General features: G+C 44.1%; 2 protein-coding genes across 3 annotated transcripts in view; one reads left to right on the top strand and one right to left on the bottom strand.

Annotated features, from left to right (window-relative positions):
* Positions 1-8,947, bottom strand: part of mertka (c-mer proto-oncogene tyrosine kinase a) — a 59,797-nt gene extending 50,850 nt beyond the window's left edge. For both annotated transcript variants that reach the window (XM_007893933.2, XM_007893934.2), the window contains exon 1: positions 8,764-8,947. In XM_007893933.2, the coding sequence (XP_007892124.2) occupies positions 8,764-8,821 (58 nt within the window). In that variant the 5' untranslated portion in view covers positions 8,822-8,947. The remainder of the gene's footprint in view (positions 1-8,763) is intronic.
* Positions 8,948-13,926: 4,979 nt separating this feature from the next.
* Positions 13,927-22,141, top strand: part of anapc1 (anaphase promoting complex subunit 1) — a 70,630-nt gene continuing 62,415 nt past the window's right edge. Inside the window, exons 1-7 of the mRNA XM_042333056.1 lie at positions 13,927-14,083; positions 15,593-15,645; positions 16,217-16,453; positions 17,107-17,268; positions 17,887-17,938; positions 19,103-19,234; positions 22,036-22,136. Of these exons, the coding sequence (XP_042188990.1) occupies positions 16,241-16,453; positions 17,107-17,268; positions 17,887-17,938; positions 19,103-19,234; positions 22,036-22,136 (660 nt within the window). The 5' untranslated portion in view covers positions 13,927-14,083; positions 15,593-15,645; positions 16,217-16,240. The remainder of the gene's footprint in view (positions 14,084-15,592; positions 15,646-16,216; positions 16,454-17,106; positions 17,269-17,886; positions 17,939-19,102; positions 19,235-22,035; positions 22,137-22,141) is intronic.

The following is a 22,141-nucleotide window of genomic DNA, read 5'->3' as shown; positions in this document are numbered from 1 at the left end:
GTGACAGATCTCGGGGCCAAGCCAGAGGGAGGGGGAGGAAGGTGACCAAAGGCGCGGTCAAAAAGAAAGGTCTTCAGCTGAGACCTGAAAATAGGAAGAGAGGGGACGAGGCGAAGGGAGTGAGGAAGGGAGTTCCAGAGCCTAAAGTTGTGTCAGAAGTGGGATCAGACACTATACCAAATGCAAAGACTTATTATTAATAATTTTTTAAAAATCAGACAGTGAGAGAACTTTTTAAATCTCCGGCGTTGCAATCATGTACTGATGAACAGACAACAACCACAGGTAGATTTTGAGGAACAGTGCAAAACACCACCTGCCGAATCAGCACATTTAGCCAATGAACACTGTTGCAAGCAACATTTAATACTGAACCGGTTTCAAAATATGTCAGCAATGCACACACAGAGAAATCCTAAGCCTCTCTCCTTCCAGCAGCTTTTAATTTAAAACAGCCAGAGGGTCAGAAGACTGAGAAAGATTATTTATACATTCAGATCCAGCCAACATAAATAGAATAGTATTTTTTTTGTTTGAGTTAGTTATCAAAGGTCAGAAATGTGAGGAGTCTGGGTCACCACAAGCCAGTTCCTGCAGGGCGGGTGTGGTAAACATTTCCCATGACAATGAAAATACACACTCTCACTGGCTTGTATGGTGAAAATGTTACACTGGGACAGCAGGAGCATTAAATATTCAAAATATTGTCAGAGCAAAGCAAAGTCCAGGGAAGCAAAATGCCTGTGAGGATCAAAAATACATTCTTTCACCACTGATCAAAAAATAACAACACTCCTTCCATTTAATATTGCACTTTATCATACCCAGGTCTTGAAGTGCTTCACAGTATTTTTACTGTGATGTGTACAGACTGTATATTTGTAAGTGAATGTATTGCTGCTGTTTGGAGTTTATTTAAAACAAGAACAACCACAAGAACTTGCATTTATACTGCCCCCAAGTTCTCTGGGACACTACTTGGTGTGAGGGGCGCTATATAAACGGAAGTTGTTGTTAATGCAGAGTCTTGGAGCGCTTAACAAGGGTGAAGTTTGACAACAAGCTAAGGAGAAAAAGGAGATGATCGTAGTCATGGTGGAAGAGGAAGTCTTCAAGTGTGAAAGGCACTATACAAATGTAATTTGTTGTTGTTGTTAAGCAGGGTGGATGCCTCAAGTAAGAGAGTGCATATTCCATTCCAAACACAGGAAGTTCCATGAACAGGTGGGACACAACCAACTCTCAGTTTGGTTTGCATACTTTTAAGCAAGAATGATGGCTTTCCGCACTTGTCAGATTCCCATGCTGACCAAAAAATTTTTTTTTGAAAACAGTGGCAACAACAGTGCATTGTAAATACTTGGGTCTAGTTTGCAATATAGTAGGAAAATGTAATGTTTGATGACATCACATTATGGGATTATCATATTAAATCTGTTACAAAACACCAGGTTTTTCCATTCAATCATTAAGACTAGCCATGGAACTTTTACCTCACCCTAAGTCAGCGTAATAATTGGGCCTGAAAATGGCAGTGCTCCATTCTCACTCCAACTGCACAGACCAACTTTTAAGTCCAGCTAAGTACAGAATACTGACTCTGAATAATGACTTATAAAGTAAACAAATGCAAGGACTATTTATTAAACTTGCCTGATGTGAGATTGCATTAGTTCAGCTCAGATACAAACCCTGGACTACTCAGCACCTTGGGATATTCTCCTGATGTGAAAAGGCACTTTATAAATGTACATCTGTTGTTGTTAGCTTAATTGGTATGTTCTGAAGCAGGACTCAAATTCTAGCTCCAGGACCTGCTCCATCACTGTGAAAATGGTTTAAAGATAGGCTTCAGACTAAACCATTGTGTCAAAGTCAGAGGTGGGAAGGAGTGTTCAGTTCTGTTGTTAAGTCTTTCAGAAAAAATGAAAAATCAATGTTTCATAATAGATTCAATGTAATAATGCTCTAAGGGCATAGGGGATTTCTTTTTCAGCATTTCATAATGGTACTTAACGATACCATGAGCAAACCAGATCCCTTTATTAATTCCAGATACTTTTCTGTTTGCATAAAATAATAGGATGAAATCACCTCACTAGTTTATACTCAAGGAAAAACTATTCAGCATTTAAGAAATTCATGGGAATATCAATCGCTCAGGCCAGGACACTGGCTTCTTGGAGCTGTGATAGGTGGACGGTAGGGTGAGTATTCTGGAGGATGAGATCAGATGGGCTGAAGGGCCTTCTTCATCCAGACCAATCTTGTGATCATTTGACTCTTCCCCCTCTCTCAAAAACGAACAGTAAGTTTGCTTGATCAGCAACACTAAATGTAGGACAGGAAAGCTGGTGTTGGAACAATTCTTATGTCAGCAGTGAACATGTCAAGGTGACGGATGTGTATATAGGGAAGTGCACCGAAGTTCTAGCATTCCCACTCTTTCGCAACAGTTGACATCCAGTATCATTGCTCAGTAATTCCTCCCTGCCATAAGCACCATTGCTGCATCAAACAAAAGGGTGTACAAGAACATAGGAACAAAGAGAAGCCATTCAGCCACTCCGTCAATTTAAATAATGAGACTGATTTCATTGAAATAGCAGATACTGCAGAGGCGATAGAGATACCCAGTTTTGGCCATCGAATAGTAACAAAACCCCTTTCAATTCAAGTGACAGAGTCTGGGATTGAGCACAGTCCTCATCAAATCACATATTAAAGTACAATGGTACCTGGATTGAATTAAGCTAAAGCCTCCAAGGTAAATGGGCAAAGTCAAATGGGTCAACTCCCTTTTACATGTTACTTTTTAAGAGAAAACTTATCAAAGAATATCAGAGAAAAATTCATCAAATACAAGGAGTCACAGGTAGACAAACTGAACATTCTATAGAGACTACTGAATGCATTAAAAGATGAGGTTAGTTTGATAACATTTCTGAGCGAGATATTCCACCTGGGTCTCGATCGACTGTTTTTTTTTAGCATTTCAGAGTGTCTGTGTTTTAGCAAATCGTTGAAGGACAATTTCATTCAGAACTTTGAAGCTATTTTCTGTTTTCCCTGAAAGAATTTACAGAAAACCCACTTCAAAATTCAAGACTGTTTTTAAGAATTTGTTAAATTCTGGATGCTCTGAAATGCTAATAAATTTAGACACAGGTGGAATTTCTACCCCTATTTTGAAGGGAAAATACAAACGTTTACCTTTATGAGGACAACTACATGCTTGTAAGCGCTCTGGGACGCCATCCTGCATGAGGAGCCCGATATAAATGCACGTTGTTGTTGCTTCTCGCATGATTTTATTCCCAATTCCATTACTGATTCCACCCTATGCCCTTAGAACCATATTAATTTACAGCCAAGAAGAATACCATTTGGCCCATCGTAGCTGTGTTGTCTGAAAGAGCAATATGCTCAATCCCATTTATCTTTTCTCCATACACCTGATAATTATTCCTTTTTAGATATCTATTCCCTCTTGAAAGCTAAAATTGATTCTGCATTGTCCACCCCACCTGGCAGGGCATTCCACATCCTAACAATTTTTTGTGCAAAAAGATCCTTATAAACTCCCCCTTTGTTCCTGTACTAACAATCTTAAATTGATACTCTCAAGTCACTGATTTACAATGTAGTTTTGTTGATCACAGAAGAACAGGAGATATGTACACTGCCCTGCCCAAGACTGATTGTGCAGATGGAATAAGATAGCATGCAAGTACCAGAGTTTTGTAACTACTATTGTTCGTCCAATGATTAAAAGACAGGATGACGTCTAGAAGGCGTGAAAAGCGCTATATCAAATGCAAGGTTATTATTATTAATAAAAGTTATTACTGATTAAGTCTAACTATGCTGGTCAGCTTTCCCTCCTCCACCCCTCCTACTGGCAATGTCTGATTAAAGTTCACAAAATTTGTATTGTTACAAGTTATATCTATATCTGACCTGTCAGTAACTAAGACATCAGAAACTGTCTGTTCAAACCTTGCTTTTTCTAAAATAATCCTCCATGTTAATTGGTCAGCCACCTCATCGCCATTGAACCCAGTTCTCCAAGATGCTATCCTGCATGAAGAGCGCTATATAAATGCAAGTTGTCGTTGTTGGTGGTAATGATTTCAATAATAATAATCCTGGCATTTGATATAGCGCTTTTCACGTCTTCTAGACGTCTCAAAGCGCTTCATAGAATATACTGTAAAGTGAATTGACTGTATATTTGTGCGCGAAATGCGGCAACCAATTGCGCACCTCAGTGTCCCACAAACAGTCGTGGATTAAGTCACCAAATGTTTTTTTGGGGGGAGGGTGGATTATTATCCCCGGAAAAGCGCTCTGCCAATCGACTAACAACCAGGTTCCTATTTACTGCTAGGTAAACAGAACCATGTGGAATAAGGAAACTTTCCCAACATTTCGCCCCGCCAGGAATCGAACCCAGGTCTCTCGCTTGCGAGGCGAGTGATCTAACCACTGAGCTACAGGACTCCACGGATTCCATGTTGACAGTAATCATCAATGAAATTGTTTGAGAGATTTGAGCATTGGGTAGTTTACTGTTAAACACCAACAGTGGGGTTAGACAGTTCAAAAGAATGGAACTATAGTCCTTTCTCTGGTATCTTTTAAAACCTTATACCTCAGGTATTTCCCAACCCCCACACACACTCCATCGCACCTACGTAGGGTTTGTTACCCTAAAAGCTGAGCAAGTAAATATTTAGTTTTTTGCATTTTCACTGCAACAAGGCAAGACATGCCAATATATTGCGTTTATGCTAGGGAATCAGAAGTTTGGAGGAAAAAGGTAAGTGAATGGACTAAAACATTTGCTTTTAAAAGAAGCCAGAACAGAGACGATGAACCAAATGGCCTTCTTCTGTGCTGTAAACTACTATAGTTCTGCACTGCAAAGTTCATTCAACTGGAAAGTCCTGACACTGTCAATGTTGTGAATTCCTTACTGTTTACTTTGCCTTTGTGTAATACTCTCTGGCATTAGGTAAGCAGGGTGTGTTCCCTCCAGGGAGACAGTGCATATTCAATTCCAGTCACAAAATTCAATGTGTTCATATGTTGAATTCTCAGTCTGGTTTGGATATCCTTAAGCATGGTGGTGTCTACCAATGTCAGACACTCAGCTGACTAAACAAAAGGCATGCAGAATCGTTTCCAAGTTGCAATTTTTATTTTATGGCCTTGTATCTCCTGTTGCAGTACTACAACTGACCACTAATACTTGGACCACTAAAACCACTAATACAAAACACTAATACACTGCAATCCAAAACACAGCAACCAGATCCGCGAGAGGTGTGTTTTATCCTGCTGCCTCCGTCTGGAATGCATACAAGGCATTGCTGGAGGCAACAACCCTTTATTTACAATATATTAAACTACTGCAAATAATAACTGTGGTAATAATACTATTTAGCTTATACATAGGGAGGACATTGAAAAGTGCCTTGCATCATACAGGACTCGCTGTCAAAGAATGCATACCTTCCGATGCCGAGTAGTGCCTGTTAATGACTTACTTGCTCAGCTGATCAAAACAGAATGTCGTAACACTTCCCACAATGAGTGGGGTTTAACATGAGAGGCACCAGTAATCTTAACAAAGGGCAAAGGACTGCATCGCTAGACTGGGTAAAGCATGGCCCTCAAGAAGCATAATACCCTGTTGTGTGAGGAAAAGGCTCAGGAATGTTTCAGGAAAAGAAATGCCGATATGTCTCAGTACTTTTATTAACAGACCTGTATACAGACGGAATTCACAGCAGTACAAAAGAAACAACAACTTACATTTGTATAGCGCCTTTCACATCGGGAGGACGTCCCAAGACACTGGACAGTCAGGGATTTGGACCCGAGTTGGGGGTTGGCGTCTCAGAGCACTTCACAGGAATGGACTGAGCCAGGGGGAGGGGGAGAGGAAGGTGACCAAAGGCGCGGTAGAAAAGAAAGGTCTTCAGCAGAGACCTGAAAATAGAAAGGGAGGGAACAAGGCGAAGGGAGTAAGGAAAGCAGTTCCAGAGCCTTGGGGCGTAGCGGCTGAAGGCACGGCTGCTTAGGGTGGAGCGTATGACTCGGGGGACGAGGAGGACGCAAGACCCGGAGGAACGAAAGCAACTGTTTTGAGGAGAGAGGAGGTCAGAGAGGTAGGGGGATGCAGAGGAGTGCAGGGACTTGAATACAAGGGTGAGGATCTTGAAATCGATCCTCTCTGGGATAGGCAGCCAGTGCAGTCTGGCAAGGATTGGGTTAATCAGGGAGCGGAATTTCATGCGGGTGAGAATGTGGGCATATGATACAGAGATTTTCATGTCAATTGAATGTCACAAAGTGTTTCGTTTTGTCACTCTTAAGTGCAGTGACTGCATATTTTGTAGACAAACAGCAGCCGCTGTGCAAACCAATGTCCCACAAACAGCCAATATGTCTAATTAACCGCTGCCCAGTCCCGGCCTGAGACATACCTGCGATAACAGTGAGAACACGATCATGTAACACATGTGCGATAGTCATGTGTTTACATCACCTCCGTGACAGGCACAAGAGGACAGAAGGGGGAGGGATAACAAAATAATAATAATCCTTGCGTTTGATATAGTGCCTTATCACGTCGTTGAGAAGTCTCAAAGCCCTTCACAGGATTTATTGTAAAGTGTAATGACTGTGTGTTTTATAGGTAAATGTGGCAAGCAGTTTGTGCACAGCAATGTCCTACAAACAGCCACGGAGTGAGTGACCAAATGTATTTAGTAGGAAACCAGTTGTTGGTCTATTGGCGGATCACTTTCCCAAGGGGTGATAATTCCAGGGGTAAAATAAAACTGGTCACTCAATCCATGACTGTTTGTCCATGACACTGTGCAATTGGCTCCCACGTTTCACCGACAATATATATAGTCAATTCACTTAACAGTATATTCTGTGAAGCACTTTGAGACGTCTCGAAGACGTACTAAGGCGCTGGATCAAAGGCAACGGTTATTATTATTATTATTATTTGGGGAATTGTTGGCCAGGAGAATCTCCCTCCACTTTTCAAATAGTGCCATGAGATCTTTAACGTTCACCTGAACAGACAGACGGAACCTCAGTTTAGTGCTTTCATCTGAAGGACGGCACCTCCGACAATGAAACACCCCCCAGCACTGCATTGGCACGTCAGCTTAGACAATATGAGTTCCAAGTCCTAACTTGGGGCTTGAACCCACAACCTCCTGACTCAGAGGTGAGAGTGCTACCACTGAACCAAGTGGATGTGGATAATACCACAACCTACATCAAGTGGCAACAGGAAGAGCGATACCCCATTGCCAGCGCTGCCATTTTTACACTGTTCGTCTCCATATGCCAAGCAGGAGCGGAACGTCCCACCAGAGCTACGTTTAGCTTGATGGACAATACAAACGTGGCTATTGGAAATCACTTGGCCTCCCCTATCAGCCCGGCAAGGCCTTGTGAAACACTCCATCCAAACGTAAATCAATATAAATCGCTCCCAGGTATTTGTGTCTGCCCTACATCATAACCCACTAAAACCAGTCAAAAAGGGAGGGACAGCACAGACACTCACAATAAATTGTGATTTTGTAGGAGCCAAGAATTTACAAGGATAGCAGAACCAAAGATAACAGAGGCAGACCATCCCCCACGTCTGCAACTCACTACTGTCAGGCAAACTCAGCAAAATACACTTTCGTAAGGAACATCTGGCTGGAGTGTTTTCATTCGAGTCCATCCTCCTCCCCCCCCACTGCTCGGGAAACCTAACATCAACTCAACCAGGAATAGAGTAAATTAAAAGCACACAAAGTACTCCACGCTTTGCTGATTATCACACTTATTAACAGTTGGTATGTGGGAAGAGGTAAGAGAGAGAAGGGGAGGAGGTGGGGGGAGGAGAGAGAAGGGGGCAAGAGAGAGAAGGGGAGCAAGAGAAAGAGTGGGGGCAAGAGAGAGAATGGTGGGGGGTAAGATAGAGAGTGGTGGGTAAGAGAGAGAAGGGGAGGGGGTGTAAGAAACAAAGTGCAAAAAAAAACTTTTAAAAAGAAAAAAACACACAACTTAAAGCACAAGTTCTTTCAAACTACAGAAAACATAACAAAATATGTGCCCACTTGTGAGTGGAACAACACTAAACATTGCAAAATAATCATCAGACTTTGGATGTATTATATCATTTGCAAGAGTTTTTTTTAAATGACTAACTATAGCAATTATAACTATGGAGCATTTGTACCAAATTAGCAACTTGCTCTCCACTGTGCTGGGAGTTCTGGGTGGGAAGTTGTGAGCACTCTGCTCAACTTTTTATATAGAATAGATAACATTATACACACACATATATATATATATGTACACACACACACAATGTGGAGTCCTGTAGCTTAGTGGTTAGAGCACTCGCCTCGCAAGTGAGAGATCTGGGTTTGATTCGTGGCAGGGCGAAACCTTGGGCAGGTTTTCTTCCTCCACACGCCTGAAAATGATCCCTCAAGAAAAAAAACAATAATAAATTGGTCGCTTCAATCCACGACTGTTTGTGGGACACTGCTGTGTGCAATTGGCTGCTGCGTTTCGCCCACAAATATACATTCAATTCACAAAGCGCTATATCAAATGCAAGGATTATTATATATACACATACATATATATACACACACACATATACACACACAACTACACACATACAACCTCTTCCCTCCCCTCTCCCCTCTTCCACCAACAACAACTCACCACATCCACAGGGAAAATAAAGTGAAGTCAACATCCACAGGAGTTTGGAGAGATTCATGGTGAAGCTGGGAAAGCGGCTCCAGGGCTGTGTTGGTGCTAGTGAGTGAGCAGAGCCCACCTCCACAACTACAATGTATCCAGACTAGCTACACTGTAGTGCTGGAGTGCTCTGTGCCTGTGCAGTGTGTCCTGCTCTGTGCGTGTGTGTGTGCACAGTGTGTCCTGCTCTCTGTGTGTGTGTGCAGTGTGTCCTGCTCTGTGCGTGTGTGTGCAGTGTGTCCTGCTCTGTGTGTGTGTGCAGTGTGTCCTGCTCTGTGTGTGTGTGCAGTGTGTCCTGCTCTGTGTGTGTGTGCAGTGTGTCCTGCTCTGTGTGTGTGTGCAGTGTGTCCTGCTCTGTGCGCGTGTGTGCAGTGTGTCCTGCTCTCTGTGTATGTGTTCACTGCTCCACAGTCATGTACTGTCACAGGAACAGGAGCAAATCTGCACCACACGTGACCTCAGTGCCCAGAGGCAGCTTTTATGGATTATTGCTGTGTTTCCTTTTTCTGACTCAAAATCCAAACACTGCAGTTGGTATTGGAGAAAAGTTGTTTTGAGGCAAAAGTGCTGTTTTTAAACCTGGGCTGCCCACTAACTTGGGGAGACGTGTGTGTGTTTTTCTCTCTCTCTCTCTCTCTCTCCCCCCTCCTCTGTGTGTGGCGGTTGACTGTCCTGGTAATATAGCAGTGCTAACTTAGCGCTGGGGCCATTTCACCCACTGACCTGTTGCTGTCCACACACTGCCCCCGCCACCTGCTGGGCAGTCAGGGCAACACTTTCTGACTCCATGTCTGCACTGCACTGTACTTTCAAGCCGTTTGCTCTTTCTCCAACGTAGCCTTTCACATCCTCCTGACGTGAAAGGCGCTATACAAATGTAATTTTGTTGTTGTTGTTACTTGCATACGTTCAAGGTACTTTGCAGCATATACAGTACCACGGGCATCAAGACCTGGATGAGCGCAAATTTCCTGCAGCTGAATGTCGGCAAGACCGAAGCCATGCTTATTGGCTCCCATCAACGTCCTCTCTCCTGTGAGTCCGAACATCTCAATCTCCCCGGGTTCTCCCTCAGACTTACCGAAGCCACATGCAATTTAGACTTCAGCATCGATCTCCAGCTTTCTTTTCTACCCCACATCTGTTCCCTGACCAGGACCTCTTTTTCCACCTTCGTCACATTGCCCACCTCCGTCCGTACCTCAAAACAAAAGCAGCTGAAATCCTCGTCCACACCTTCGTCACTTCCCGGCTGGATTTTTCCAATGCCCTCCTTGTTGGTCTCCCCACTCCACCATACACAAAATTCAACTAATTAAAAACTCCGCCGCCTGCATACTCACCTCCACAAAACTCTGTACCCCCATCACACCAGTCCTTGGCAGCCACCACTGGCTCCCAATTACTGAATGGATCGATTTCAAGATCCTGTCTCTCATTTTCAAATCTCTTTATGTGGTTTAGAGTGGTGGATAAATGAGAGTTTGGATTGCCAAATAAAGAAGCTACTAATGCACCCTTGATTTGAGTAATATTACAGTCTACATGAACAACCTGTATAACTCACTGTTGAATTTATCACAATGAGTTCAACCATCATTCATTCTGGAAATATTTTTTGTAACCGAAGCACTTTGAAGAAGTACTTAAGTTAACACTGGTTTACTAGACCCTGACCACTTCCATCTGCCTCGTGTTGCTTGAAGTAAGATATTTCCAAGAACTTAAAGTCACTTTTTCAACTAATTGACCATTTTGGAAGCCACAATGCAAACTGACAATTGTTGCAAATTGTCGCTAATATATTGTGGCCAATATGTAAGTTTGAACTAAGTGCATGATCAGTCAGGTCTAGTGAAAGTTGGAGCAGAGCTGCCACTATTTTCAGCAGATATTTCATCTTGCGAACTGATGTGCTACTTCCTTGCAATAGCTACAACCCGCTAAGTTGTAGAAGCTTCTAAAATTAAATTTGTCACCTACACAAGACCTGGAGGTGTGGTTACCCATGAGCGAGACCCAGCTCTGCCTATAACTGTCATTAGCTTGTGTTAATAATTCAGCAGGCAGTGGTAAGAATGTAGAGTTTATTGTATAAGTGGAGTCCTGTAGCTCAGTGGTTAGAGCACTTGCTTTGCAAGCAAGACACCTGGGTTCAATTCCAGGCAGGGCGAAACCTTGGGCAAGTTTCCTTACTCCACACGCCTAATAATAATCCCTCCAAAAAACCCAAAACAATAATAAATTGGTCATTTTCAATCTACGACTGTTTGTGGGACATTGCTGTGCGCAATTGGCTGCCGCGTTCGCCCACAAATATACAGTCAATTCACTTTACAGTATATTCTGTGAAGCGCTTTGGGACGTCCTCCCGACGTGAAAAGCGCTATATCAAATGCAAGGATTATTATTATTATTATTATTATAAGATGAAACATAAGGTTTAACAATCTGTAATCAGATTATACTACATATAACAACACAATAACAGTGCAACACATCTATGTGAGCAAAACATTTACCACACAGCACAAACTCAGGGGTTGCTCAGTACTCCAGACAAACAACACACCTCAAAATACACAAGAGAGATCAGCCCCTGGAAATCCTTCAGGGACAACTGATTCTTGCAATCTTAAGGCTGCCCAGTACTCCAGACTGACAGCGCGTGTCAGGGCCTCCAGACGAACGGTACCCAAGACTACACCTTGACGAACTTCCGAGAGGTCAGCCTCTGGAACTACCTCTCAGAGACAACTGAATCTCATAATACATACACTAAACAGGGACCGGAGTCCAGTAGACCCTCTGACCCAACAGTCATACACAACAACAGTAGTACTGACGATACAGTGATGACAACACGTATCCAGGCATTGTTTCGTACTCCAGACCAAACAGTAGACCTGGGATCGCACCTTGACATGTCCTCCTGACGTGAAAGGCGCTCTACAAATGTAATGTTGTTGTTATTGACATACACTGGAGAGATCTCAGAACTATCACACAGAATCACAGAGAGTGGCTCCTGGAACCTAACAGAAACAATCAGCTCTTAGCCCAGCACCTCACTCGTACTGTCTAACATAATTTCTGTGTTGCAAACAGACCAATCACTACTACTCTTATTACTTCTCTGCCTAGCAAACAGAACCAAAACCATATTACCCACTACTCCTCCTCTTTCACTTTTAATGGTTACTTTCTTACTGGAGGTAAATTCCCTCACCCTATATACATAGATACAGTAGAATTGATATTGATTCCACTGGGAAGTGTGCTGACCCTCTACACAACTCCAACTATTTCAAAATTACATCTTTCTTTTATGTGTTTCTAACTCCACCTCCTCTTGCCACAAAGATAGCCCTCACCCTTCGCAGGCTGCTAGCAATCTTTGAGCAGGCTCTTTTCACATGAGAAAATATCTGACAAGGAGAAAGATATGGGCAACTTCTGGGTAGCCTCCCACAGCCTGCTTGTTTCTCAGCCTTGAGATAGGCAGGTGTCTGAGGCTGCAGCCTTTTCTTTCTGTGGTCCATTGTTCTTACATCTATGTTTAAGGACCCAATTGCTCATTTTTCAGAGGAGTGAACACCTTCTCAGGAAACTTTGAAATGTAATCAGAAGCTGACCTCGACCCGTCCAAAGCTACTTTTAACCATTTAACTATCAAACCTTCCGGAACATTTGGTTGCTGTTTGAAATATACCAATGTATCCCGAGGCGATAGTCAATATATATTTCAACACTTGATTTTGACATTCAGTTGGCACTACCATGCCTGCGTAGTCTCATTATTTGTTAGTGTAACCACAAATCAGGTTGGTTTGGAAAATTGCTTTAACCCAGAGCATTGTTGCTCTGATAGAGCCCAATATGTTCCACGCTGCAGCTACGAAAAACAAATGAAACTGAAACATATCGGTGGTTGCACAAGTTCATCGTTGGGTTATATGACTTCATACATTAGGATTTATGCTGCTTGTAAATCCAACTCAATATTAGGAGTCTTAAAATTCGTTGCTGTGGTCACTGGCACTTTTACTGGAAAGTTTTAGCGCCTTGGGAAGTTCTTCCAGTGTAAAAGGCGCTATGTAAATGAAACTTGTTCTGTTTTGTTAGCAGAATAATAGTCTACAGGTCAAGGAGCTAAAAAAGCATAATTATTATATTATTATAAGCCTTCTGGTTAAACACTTTTAGGAGTGGTCTAAGATTATATAGAATTAATAATGTTTTAATAGACTACAACAACAAAAACTTGATTTATATATTTATATATGTGTTTTGCCCACAAAATTTATAGTCAATTCACTTTACAGTATATTTTGTGAAGCGCTTTGAAATGTCTCAATGATGTGATGAGGCACTATAATAATAATCCTTGCATTTGATTTAGTGCTTTTCACGTCTTCTAGACGTCTCAAAGCGCTTCACAGAATAGACTGTAAAGTGAATTGACTGTATATTTGTGGGAGAAATGCGGCAGCCAATTGCGCACAGCATTATCCCACAAACAGTTGTGGATTGAAATGACCAATTTATTATTGTTTTTTTTGAGGGATTATTATCAGGTGTGTGGAGTAAGGAAACCTGCCCAAGTTTCACGCTGCTGGAGATCGAACCCAGGTCTCTCGCTTGCAAAGGAGTCCTGCAGCTCAGTGGTTAGAGCACTCTACTCTTCATTTTACAGTCTATTCTGTGAAGCGCTTTGAGACGTCAAGAAAACGCGAAGAGCGCTATATCAAATGCAAGGATTATTATTATTATTATTATAATAGCGCCTTATCACATCTTTGAGACGTCTCAAAGCGCTTCACAAAATATACTGTAAAGTGAATTGACTATAAATTTATACAGGGCTAAATCAAATGCAAGGATTATTATTATTATTATTATATCGCGTCGTTCACGCAGGACGGTGTCTCGGAGCGCCACACGAGGTTAAACGCTGCTTCCAGCAGCGCTGGCGAAGGTTACGTGGAGTTAATTTCGAAGCCAGTTTCTTTTTTTGCCAGGAGCCAAGTGGAGCTGCAATTGAAGCATCATTCCCCCCCCAGTGCACAGTGACTGCAGTGAGCGGCAGTGGGGGAGGCGTCACTGCGCAGCCTCCTCGCGGGGCATGCTGGGGAGTCCAAGATGGCGGCGCCCAGTGGAGGCTGCGCCTGATCGAGCGGCGGCTCCGGGGCTGGAATACAGTTATCAGCGGCGGCGGCGGCGGCCCCGGGCACAGCGAGAGGCCCTCACCGCAGCGTTACATTCCCGGGGGGTTCAACAGGTTGGTGGGTTTGTGGAGGTTCCTCTCCCGGGTCCTGACCACCAATCCCCCCCCGTGACGTTGGCTATTCATTCCCGGGCGGGGGCCTGGGCCTGGGGGGCCGGGGGGGCGGGCCTGGGGGGCCGGGGGGGCTGGGCCGGGGGGCCGGGGGGGCTGGGCCCGGGGGCCGGGGGGGCTGGGCCCGGGGGGCCGGGGGGAGCGGGGGGGCTGGGCCCGGGGGGCCGGGCGGGCCTGGGGGCCGGGGGGCCTGGGCCGGGGGGCCGGGCGGGCCTGGGGGGCCCGGGGGGCTGGGCCGGGGGCCGGGCGGGCCTGGGGCCGGGGGGGCTGGGCCGGGGGGGCGGGCGGGGGGGCTGGGCCCGGGGGGCCGGGGGGCCTGGGCCCGGGGGGGCGGGCCGGGGGGGCTGGGCCCGGGGGGGCTGGGCCGGGGGGGCTGGGCCTGGGAGGCCGGGGCGGGGGGGCTGGGCCGGGGGGGCTGGGCCGGGGGGGCTGGGGGGGTGCTGGGGCCCGGGGGGGCGGGGGGGCTTGGCCCGGGGGTGCTGGGCCCGGGGGGGCTGGGCCCGGGGGGCTTGGCCTGGGGCCCGGGGGGAGCGGGGGGGGTTGGCCCGGGGGTGCTGGGCCCGGGGGGTTGGGGACCATCATTCAAATACAAGCAGATCAAAACACCAAAAGGGCCCTTCACTTTGCGGTGGTTTACGATGCACTTAATTCCCGGTCACTTTACCTCTGTAACACACAGCCCCCCCCGCGCTGCCCGCCTCACGGTACGTTTTGTGAAGCGCTTTCGAGCATTCGGCGACTTTTAACGACAACAACTTGCGCGTATCTCGGACCTTTCACACAGGGCTACCGTCCCGGAGAGCTTCGCGGTGACGGAGTCTGACCCCGAGCCAGGGGGAGAGGGACGGGGGAGGTGGCTGTAAGGGCCATCGAAAAGGAAGGTCTTTAGGTGGGATTTGGAAGTAGAGAGGGAGGGGGCGAGGCCGAGGGATTGAGGGAGAGAGCTCCAGAATTTCGGGGCGTAGTGGCTGCGGGCGCGGCCACCGATCGTGAAACAGAGGGGACAAGGGACAAACAGGAGGCTGGAGTCAGCCGAGCGGAGGCAATAATCCCTGCATTTGATATTGCACCTTATCACACGGAGAGGACGTCTCAAAGTGCTTCACAGGATTTTACTGTAAAGCGAAGGGATTGTGTATTATTTGATAATCTTGCATTTTATTTAGTCTGCATTTTATGCATTTCAAGCGCTCTGAGATGCTGTCCGGTGTGAAGGGCGCTATATAAATGCAAGTTGTTGTTGTCCCTTATCCCTTAAAAGATCTACCCTCAATCCCTTCAACCTCAAACACTACCATCCCATTTCAAACCTAGCCTTCCTCGCTAAAGCCCTGGAACACGTTGTTGCAAATCAACTTCGCTCACACTTCTCGCTCCACTCCCTACTTGAACCCCTCGATATTTAGCAGATTGAGTGACTGATAATGATGTATTTTTTTCTGTTGTTTTTAGCCAAGAAAACACGGTGGAAATAAGTTCTGTGCGTCTACTGACACTTTCTGTTTGTAAGTATAGGAGTTGGTAATGGCTGCATTTTACTTTATGGCTTGGGATGACATGTAGACCTACAAGAGACAAGCTTGCACTATTGACAACAGCAATTGATGCCTGAAATTACAGTGCAACACGAATCCTATGTGTCCATTATTGGTATGGTTCAGTTGGCTGCACTCTCACCTTTTGTTAAAAAGATTGTGGGTTGAAATCCTCTGTTGGCTGACACTCCATTGCAATAGTTGGGGGAGTGCTGCCTTATCGGAGATGCTGTCTGTCTTATGGGCGAGAAATTAAACAAATACACTTTCTTCTGTGGCTGTTGGACAGAATCAGGAACAGAAACTCTTGCTAGTTTTCTCTTTCTTAACCCAAGGACACTGAGGTAAATTCTATCAATGCAAGTAGTGTTCAGTATAAAAATGGGCACAGACTAGTTGAGCTGAATGGTCTGTTTCCATGCCATATGACCATATAATTCTATATAAGTGCTTCCCTGTTTTTTGATGAATGGGTCTCATCTGTTAAGGTTCCTTTTCTGCATCTGTCCCTTAGAAACCGTTTTCTATCTTTTCCACACAGAAATAATGCTGATATCTGGAACCCATGTCGAACGTCTATGAAGAGAGGGTAACGATGATAGCAGCAGGGGAAATGCAGGAGTTTGTTCCTTTTGGCCGTGACCACTGCAGGCGCCACCCTAATGCCACAAATCTTCAGCTTCGGCAGCTGCAGCCAGCCTCAGAGCTGTGGTCTTCTGATGGAGATGCGGGGCTAGTGGGGTCGCTGAGGGAAGTCACGATCCACGAGAAACAAAAGGTGCAGTAACAACAACAAATTATATTTCTATAATGCCTTTCACATTGGGAGGATGTCGCAAGGCGCTGGACAAGGAGGGATTTGGATCTGAGCAGGGGATGGGGATCAGAAGGGGTGTAGGGCAGGGATTGGAATGGTAGGAGGGTGGCTGAAGGCACGGTCGAAGAGGAGAGTCTTGAGACAAGCCTTAAACGAGGCAAGGGAGGGAGCGAGGCGAAGGATGGAGTTCCAAAGGGTGGTAGAGAGGTTGAAAGATGCCATCCTTCAGGGTGTTAAACTGAGTTCCCGTCTCTGTTTTTTGACTTAAGAATGCTCCTGTTTCATAACAATATATAATAATAATCCTTGCATTTGATATAGCGGCTTATTACATCTTCGAAACGTCTCAAAAAATTTAATATAATTGAATTGACTATATTTTGTAGGCGAAAAGCAGGAGGTATTTGTACACATCAGTGTCCCACAAACAATCGTGGTTTGAGTGACCAATTTTTTTTAAAAAGGAATTATTACCCCCGGAAAAGCGATCCGCCAATCGACTAACAACCGGGTTTCTTCTTACAGCTCGTGAACAGTTTTCCATTCAAGAGTGACATCTTTCTGTGAGACGAGCCTGTTTCTGGTGATAACTAATGGAACTTGTCTTGTTTCAGGAGAGCTGGCAGCTGAGGAAAGGCTCTTGTGACGTAGGGGAAGAGCTGGACTATGATGAGGAGCTGTATGTGGCTGGTAACATGGTCATATGGAGCAGAGGAAGTAAAAGTCATGCCTGTTCAGTCTACAAGGCATTCACAGTGGACAGCCCTGTCCTGCAGGCAAGATGATGATTTACGATATTTGCTTTTAGATCAGCTACAAGATATAGATCTAATCATTGGGTGAGATTTGACTTGTGTGCAGTCTGTGTTTGAATGTATTAGTTCCAAATCAACGTATTAAAGCAAGTCTAATGTTGCCAGTTCTAGACTGGATCATTTCATTTTCAAAGTATAATTATTCAAATAGTTGAAAGAGCAGGTCTTCCAATTACATTCTAGTTTGTTAAGGGAATTTCCTGGTGTAACATGCATGGAACTCTCATCTGGAGTTGGATACTGTGAAGCATGATGAAGGGTTTCTGCATGTGTCAGACGCTCGGCTGACCAAAAATCAAACAAACAAAAAAAGGTCTATGGTGTACGGAAAGCATTGCTTTATGTTCCATTGCTGCTATTTTTATGGCATTGTTTTGCTGTTATATGTTGTATGCTGAGGATGACTGTTGAGTTGCAGCACCTGTTTATATGAAAGTGATTAAGTAGCTCATCCACTGGAAATGTCAAGGTGTCTCTTCCGCCCTCCGCTCGATGTGTTTGTTTAAAGTAAGGAGGAGGAGGAGGACGAGAAGCAGAATTTTCAGTCAAACTAAGATTCACCTTTTGTTTCTGTTTCAGGCGTTATGGTGTGATTTCAGCAATCCGCAGGACAAGATGGAAGGTTCTGAAGGTAAGCCTGCACAACCTAAAGGTGATCAGTAACTAACAGATTTGTAGTAATTTATTTAACCCTTTCAATGTGCACCAATAGCTCACTGAAGCACTATTTGTTATCTGAGCCAGGGCCAAGAAAATGAGTGTTGACAAGGTATTCAATCTTGGGGGACCTCTAATATTACAAGGATCACCGAATAGCAAGCAGAATTGAGAATCCTAATTAACCTTTTTCTTCTCTTCCTCCTTTCGAAAGGCTAATTGTACCATTATGTAGTGCTTCCTCCTCAAGAATCGAGCATCAGATTGCATTTTCCTGTATAAATCTCACCTCATTTCATGATCCGCCTGCTTGACTGGGCTTCATTACCTCACTTCTTGTGCTAATCTCAAGGGAGCCTTGTGGAAGACTTTGACTAAACCTTGACGATCCCCTTACCCTTCCTCCCAAACAACATGTCTTGTTACAGCTCCAGTACAACTGATCTTTGCACAACAATTGCCCACATTCTCTTTTCATCATGTGTATTGAAGCATATTTTGAAAGGGATTAGATTTGTCTTTGATGCAAGTCCAGTCAATTACAGCTTGGTGCTTTCAATTAAGCTTTCTAATTTACTCTTATCTGTCAGTCTCACTGGGTATCACTGTGTCTGTAATGTATTAAATAAAGAATTGGATTCTTTACTTTTTAAAGAACTCAGTTTACATAAAGAATAAGGAATTATTTCCTGGTGGTTTCTTACAAACATTAAACAAAGAGTGAGGTTGTGTAGTAGTAATAATAATTCTTGCATTTAGTATTGCGCTTTATCATGTCATTGAAACGTCTCAAAATGCTCCACAGGATTTTTGCTGTGAAGTGTAATAGTTGTGCATTTGTAAGCAAATGTAGCAGCCAATTTCTGCACAGTGATTGATTGACGGGGACAGGTGACTGGGTAAGACTAGACCACGTTATTTATTCTTATTTTCAGGTTAGGTAAGGTTAAGAACAACAACAATAACTTGCATTTATATAGCGCCCTTCACGCGGGACAGCATCCTGGAACACTTGACAGTGGCGGAGTCTGACAAAGAGGCAGGGTTGACCTGTATACTCATTTTGTCACTGAGTCTCTGAATCTTCTTCAAGGTCTTTTGCGCTTACATGTCTCCTCTCTTTTTAACATTTCTGCAGCAGAACGAGGAAGCAGCTCCCAAACAGCAAACAACTTTCCGTCTCCTTTCATGGGGATTTCAGGACAAAGCAAGAAAATCGCATCTTCATCTCCTGTAAATCGGAAAGGGCCAGCAGAGGAAGTGGAGCTGGGTGAGTTGTTCAGGCAAGATCACGAGATTCCATCTTATCTAATGGGTTAAAGACATTTGACTGTGGCCTCGGCTCCAGCCTCTTTGAGGAATGCACATCAGAATTTTTTGAGGCAAGATATCACCCTGAAATTAAGTGGCTATTTTCTTGCCCTCTGTTCCTGGGTGGGCAGAACTGAGCTCTTTGAGTGGGTGTATGTGGATTTTTCAGGAACATCTAATTTGGATCAGAGTTTACAGGGAAAGAAAATATTTTAATTTCATCTAGTCTCTTATGTCAATGTCTGAAAAAAATACCCAGACACCTGAAAGTAACATAACTCTGTAAGGTTAGTCATTTTCTGCTGACTTTCTCAACGTCTCCTACAGGGTTGGGGGTTCATTCTTGGCTTGTCAGGGGGTGACCGAGCTACAGCACCTTGTGTGACTCCTAGCATTTGTGAACTGGCCAAAAGCTGGATCATGAATTGTTATGGATTTGTGATGAAGATGGAAACTATGTTGCAAATCTGTTTAGTTGTTTAAAGAGGGTGGAAAATAACATTGCTGTTGTATAAAGACTGCGAAATAATATTTCCCTGATATAAATGAAACAATTTACATTTATATGGGGCCTAAATAGAGGTGAGCTGAGAAGGGTGGGGAAAAGTCTTCGAAAGCATGATCAAAAAGATGGGACTTAGAGTGGATTTTGAAGGCAGAGAGGGAGTGGGCAAGATGGAAAGATGGGATGGAGTAGCAGATAGTAGGGTGGTGTGGTTGAGGAGTTTGCCTACGGGTGGTGGAGCAGGACCAGACTGAAACAGACTGGTGTTTCCTCCTGGAGTGGAGGGAGCGGTTGGGTAGTAGCATCATAGGAAGTGGCAGAGGTAGAGTGGAGTGCTGCCTGGAGGCGTTTGAAGGAGGAAAGACAATCTTGAATTTGATCTGTTGGGGATGGAGAGCCAATGGAGCCAAGCAAGATTGAGGATGATGGGCTTGCACAGGTTAGGGAAAGCAGAGCTAGTAGAAGCTTGTTTGTAACTGAGGTTTTCCGGCTCCATGAAGTGGAGTGAACATTCATGCAGATCAATTCAGTCAGTCCTGCAGATAGCCTCGGTCTTGTTGGCGTGGAAATTGAGAACTCATCCAGGACAATCCAGGCTCATCCAGGCCATCAGAGACTACAGCAGTGGTCTGAGAATTGAGGGTAAAGGCAAAGAGATAAGAGTTGGGTTCAATGTACATGTGGAAGTGGACAGTTGTCTACAAATAAAGTCACACATATGAAAAGGAGAGGACTGAGGATAGAGCATTGAGGAGGTATGCATGTAATGAAACCATAATAATAATAATAATAATAATCCTTGCATTTGATATAGCGCTTTTCACGTCGGGAGGACGTCCCAAAGTGCTTCACAGAACACACTGTAAAGTGAATTGACTGTATATTTGTGGGCAAACGCGGCAGCCAATTGCGCACAGCAATGTCCCACAAACAGTCGTAGATAGAAAATGACCAATTTATTATTGTTTTTGGTTTTGGAGGGATTATTATGGTTGCAGACGGAGAGAACAGTGCTGTTGACTTTGACCTGGGGTGTCTTGGTTCTGTAAGTGGGTGGATTGGAGGAACTCATGGAGGGAGCAGTGGGAGAGGAAGGAGCCAAGCTGGGAGATTGATGATTTGGAAAGAAAGGTCAAAGACTGGGAAAAAACATTGTCCTGTGTATAAAGACTGGAAAATAGGATTGCAGTTATATACAGTAAATACTGCATCACAATATGAATTGCTAAATCGATTTAACAGCTTAGGTGAATTTGTTAGAAAAGGTTGATTTTAATATAGTTTGTAAGAAGAGCAATAGAAGAATTAATAGTGAATATATGTATATCAATACCCATATATGCATGGTGGTAGGAAACGGGAGAAAGAAACTGTTTTACTAACATTTTCGGAATTGGCAGAATAAGCCATCCTGGTTCAGAAAGGCCAACGGTCAGTCAGTTGTGATAGTGAGAGAAGGATTAGAACAGGCTTCAAGAAGAGCCCAAGAAATCTGCATTCCATGAGGGCACCTAAGTAAAGCTGCTCAGTAGTCTGCGAACACGTGGCGGTCAGATTAAATGTTTCCACCAGACAGAGACAGGCTCCGGCCTTGGAAGGGAGAAGCAAGATGTCCTGTGTTGAAGAATAATGAGCAAGCTGCTTTGTCTCAAAGGGGTCTGCTTATCTAGAAGATATGGGTACAAGGATGTGCAATGGTCAAGTACGTTGGGTACGCGCTAAGATGCTTGATTGGAGAAGAAGGGGGGAAGATCCCTAGGTGGCAAAAGTATACCTACCCTGACTTTAGGCAAGTAAGGCAGCAGATCCAGCCAGATAAAGAGGGCAGTCGAACCATCCAAGAGAAGGTGTGCTGAAACCATTGCAACTGATTGACTGCTCCAAAACTGGTAGTATAAGTTCTGTTACTTGTAGTGTCAGTATTATTTTACTAGTTTTGTATGTGTTTATTAATAAATCTCTATTACACCTTAATTGGATTGTCGGGTCATTATTTGAACCTCGGGATCGGAAATCCCAACAAATTGAACAAATTCATAACAAATAACGCAACAAATGTATGTTTTCAAGTGCACGAGCTTCCCACTCCATTCCTGCTGTTTCTCAAATTAAGTGTAATTTAAATTATTTTTGTCATAAAAAATGTTTTGTAGGATTGCACTATGATTTGGATTGTCACTGTTGCTAACTGTTTAACTTCACTGGTTTTTAGTCATGAAATGTGACAAAGTTAATGTACTGTATTTATCTTTCAGCTCAAGAGAAACAAGAGAAGTGCGTATGTATAGTGCAGAAATCCTGTGTGAATGTGCACACTGTGGATGGCAAGGACTACATTGCTCCTTTACCCTTCCAGGTGAT

This window comes from Callorhinchus milii, unplaced genomic scaffold (assembly GCF_018977255.1).
Source record: "Callorhinchus milii isolate IMCB2004 unplaced genomic scaffold, IMCB_Cmil_1.0 Scaffold3, whole genome shotgun sequence".
Taxonomy (NCBI): Eukaryota; Metazoa; Chordata; class Chondrichthyes; order Chimaeriformes; family Callorhinchidae; genus Callorhinchus; species Callorhinchus milii.
This window is presented reverse-complemented; position numbering and strand designations above follow the sequence as displayed.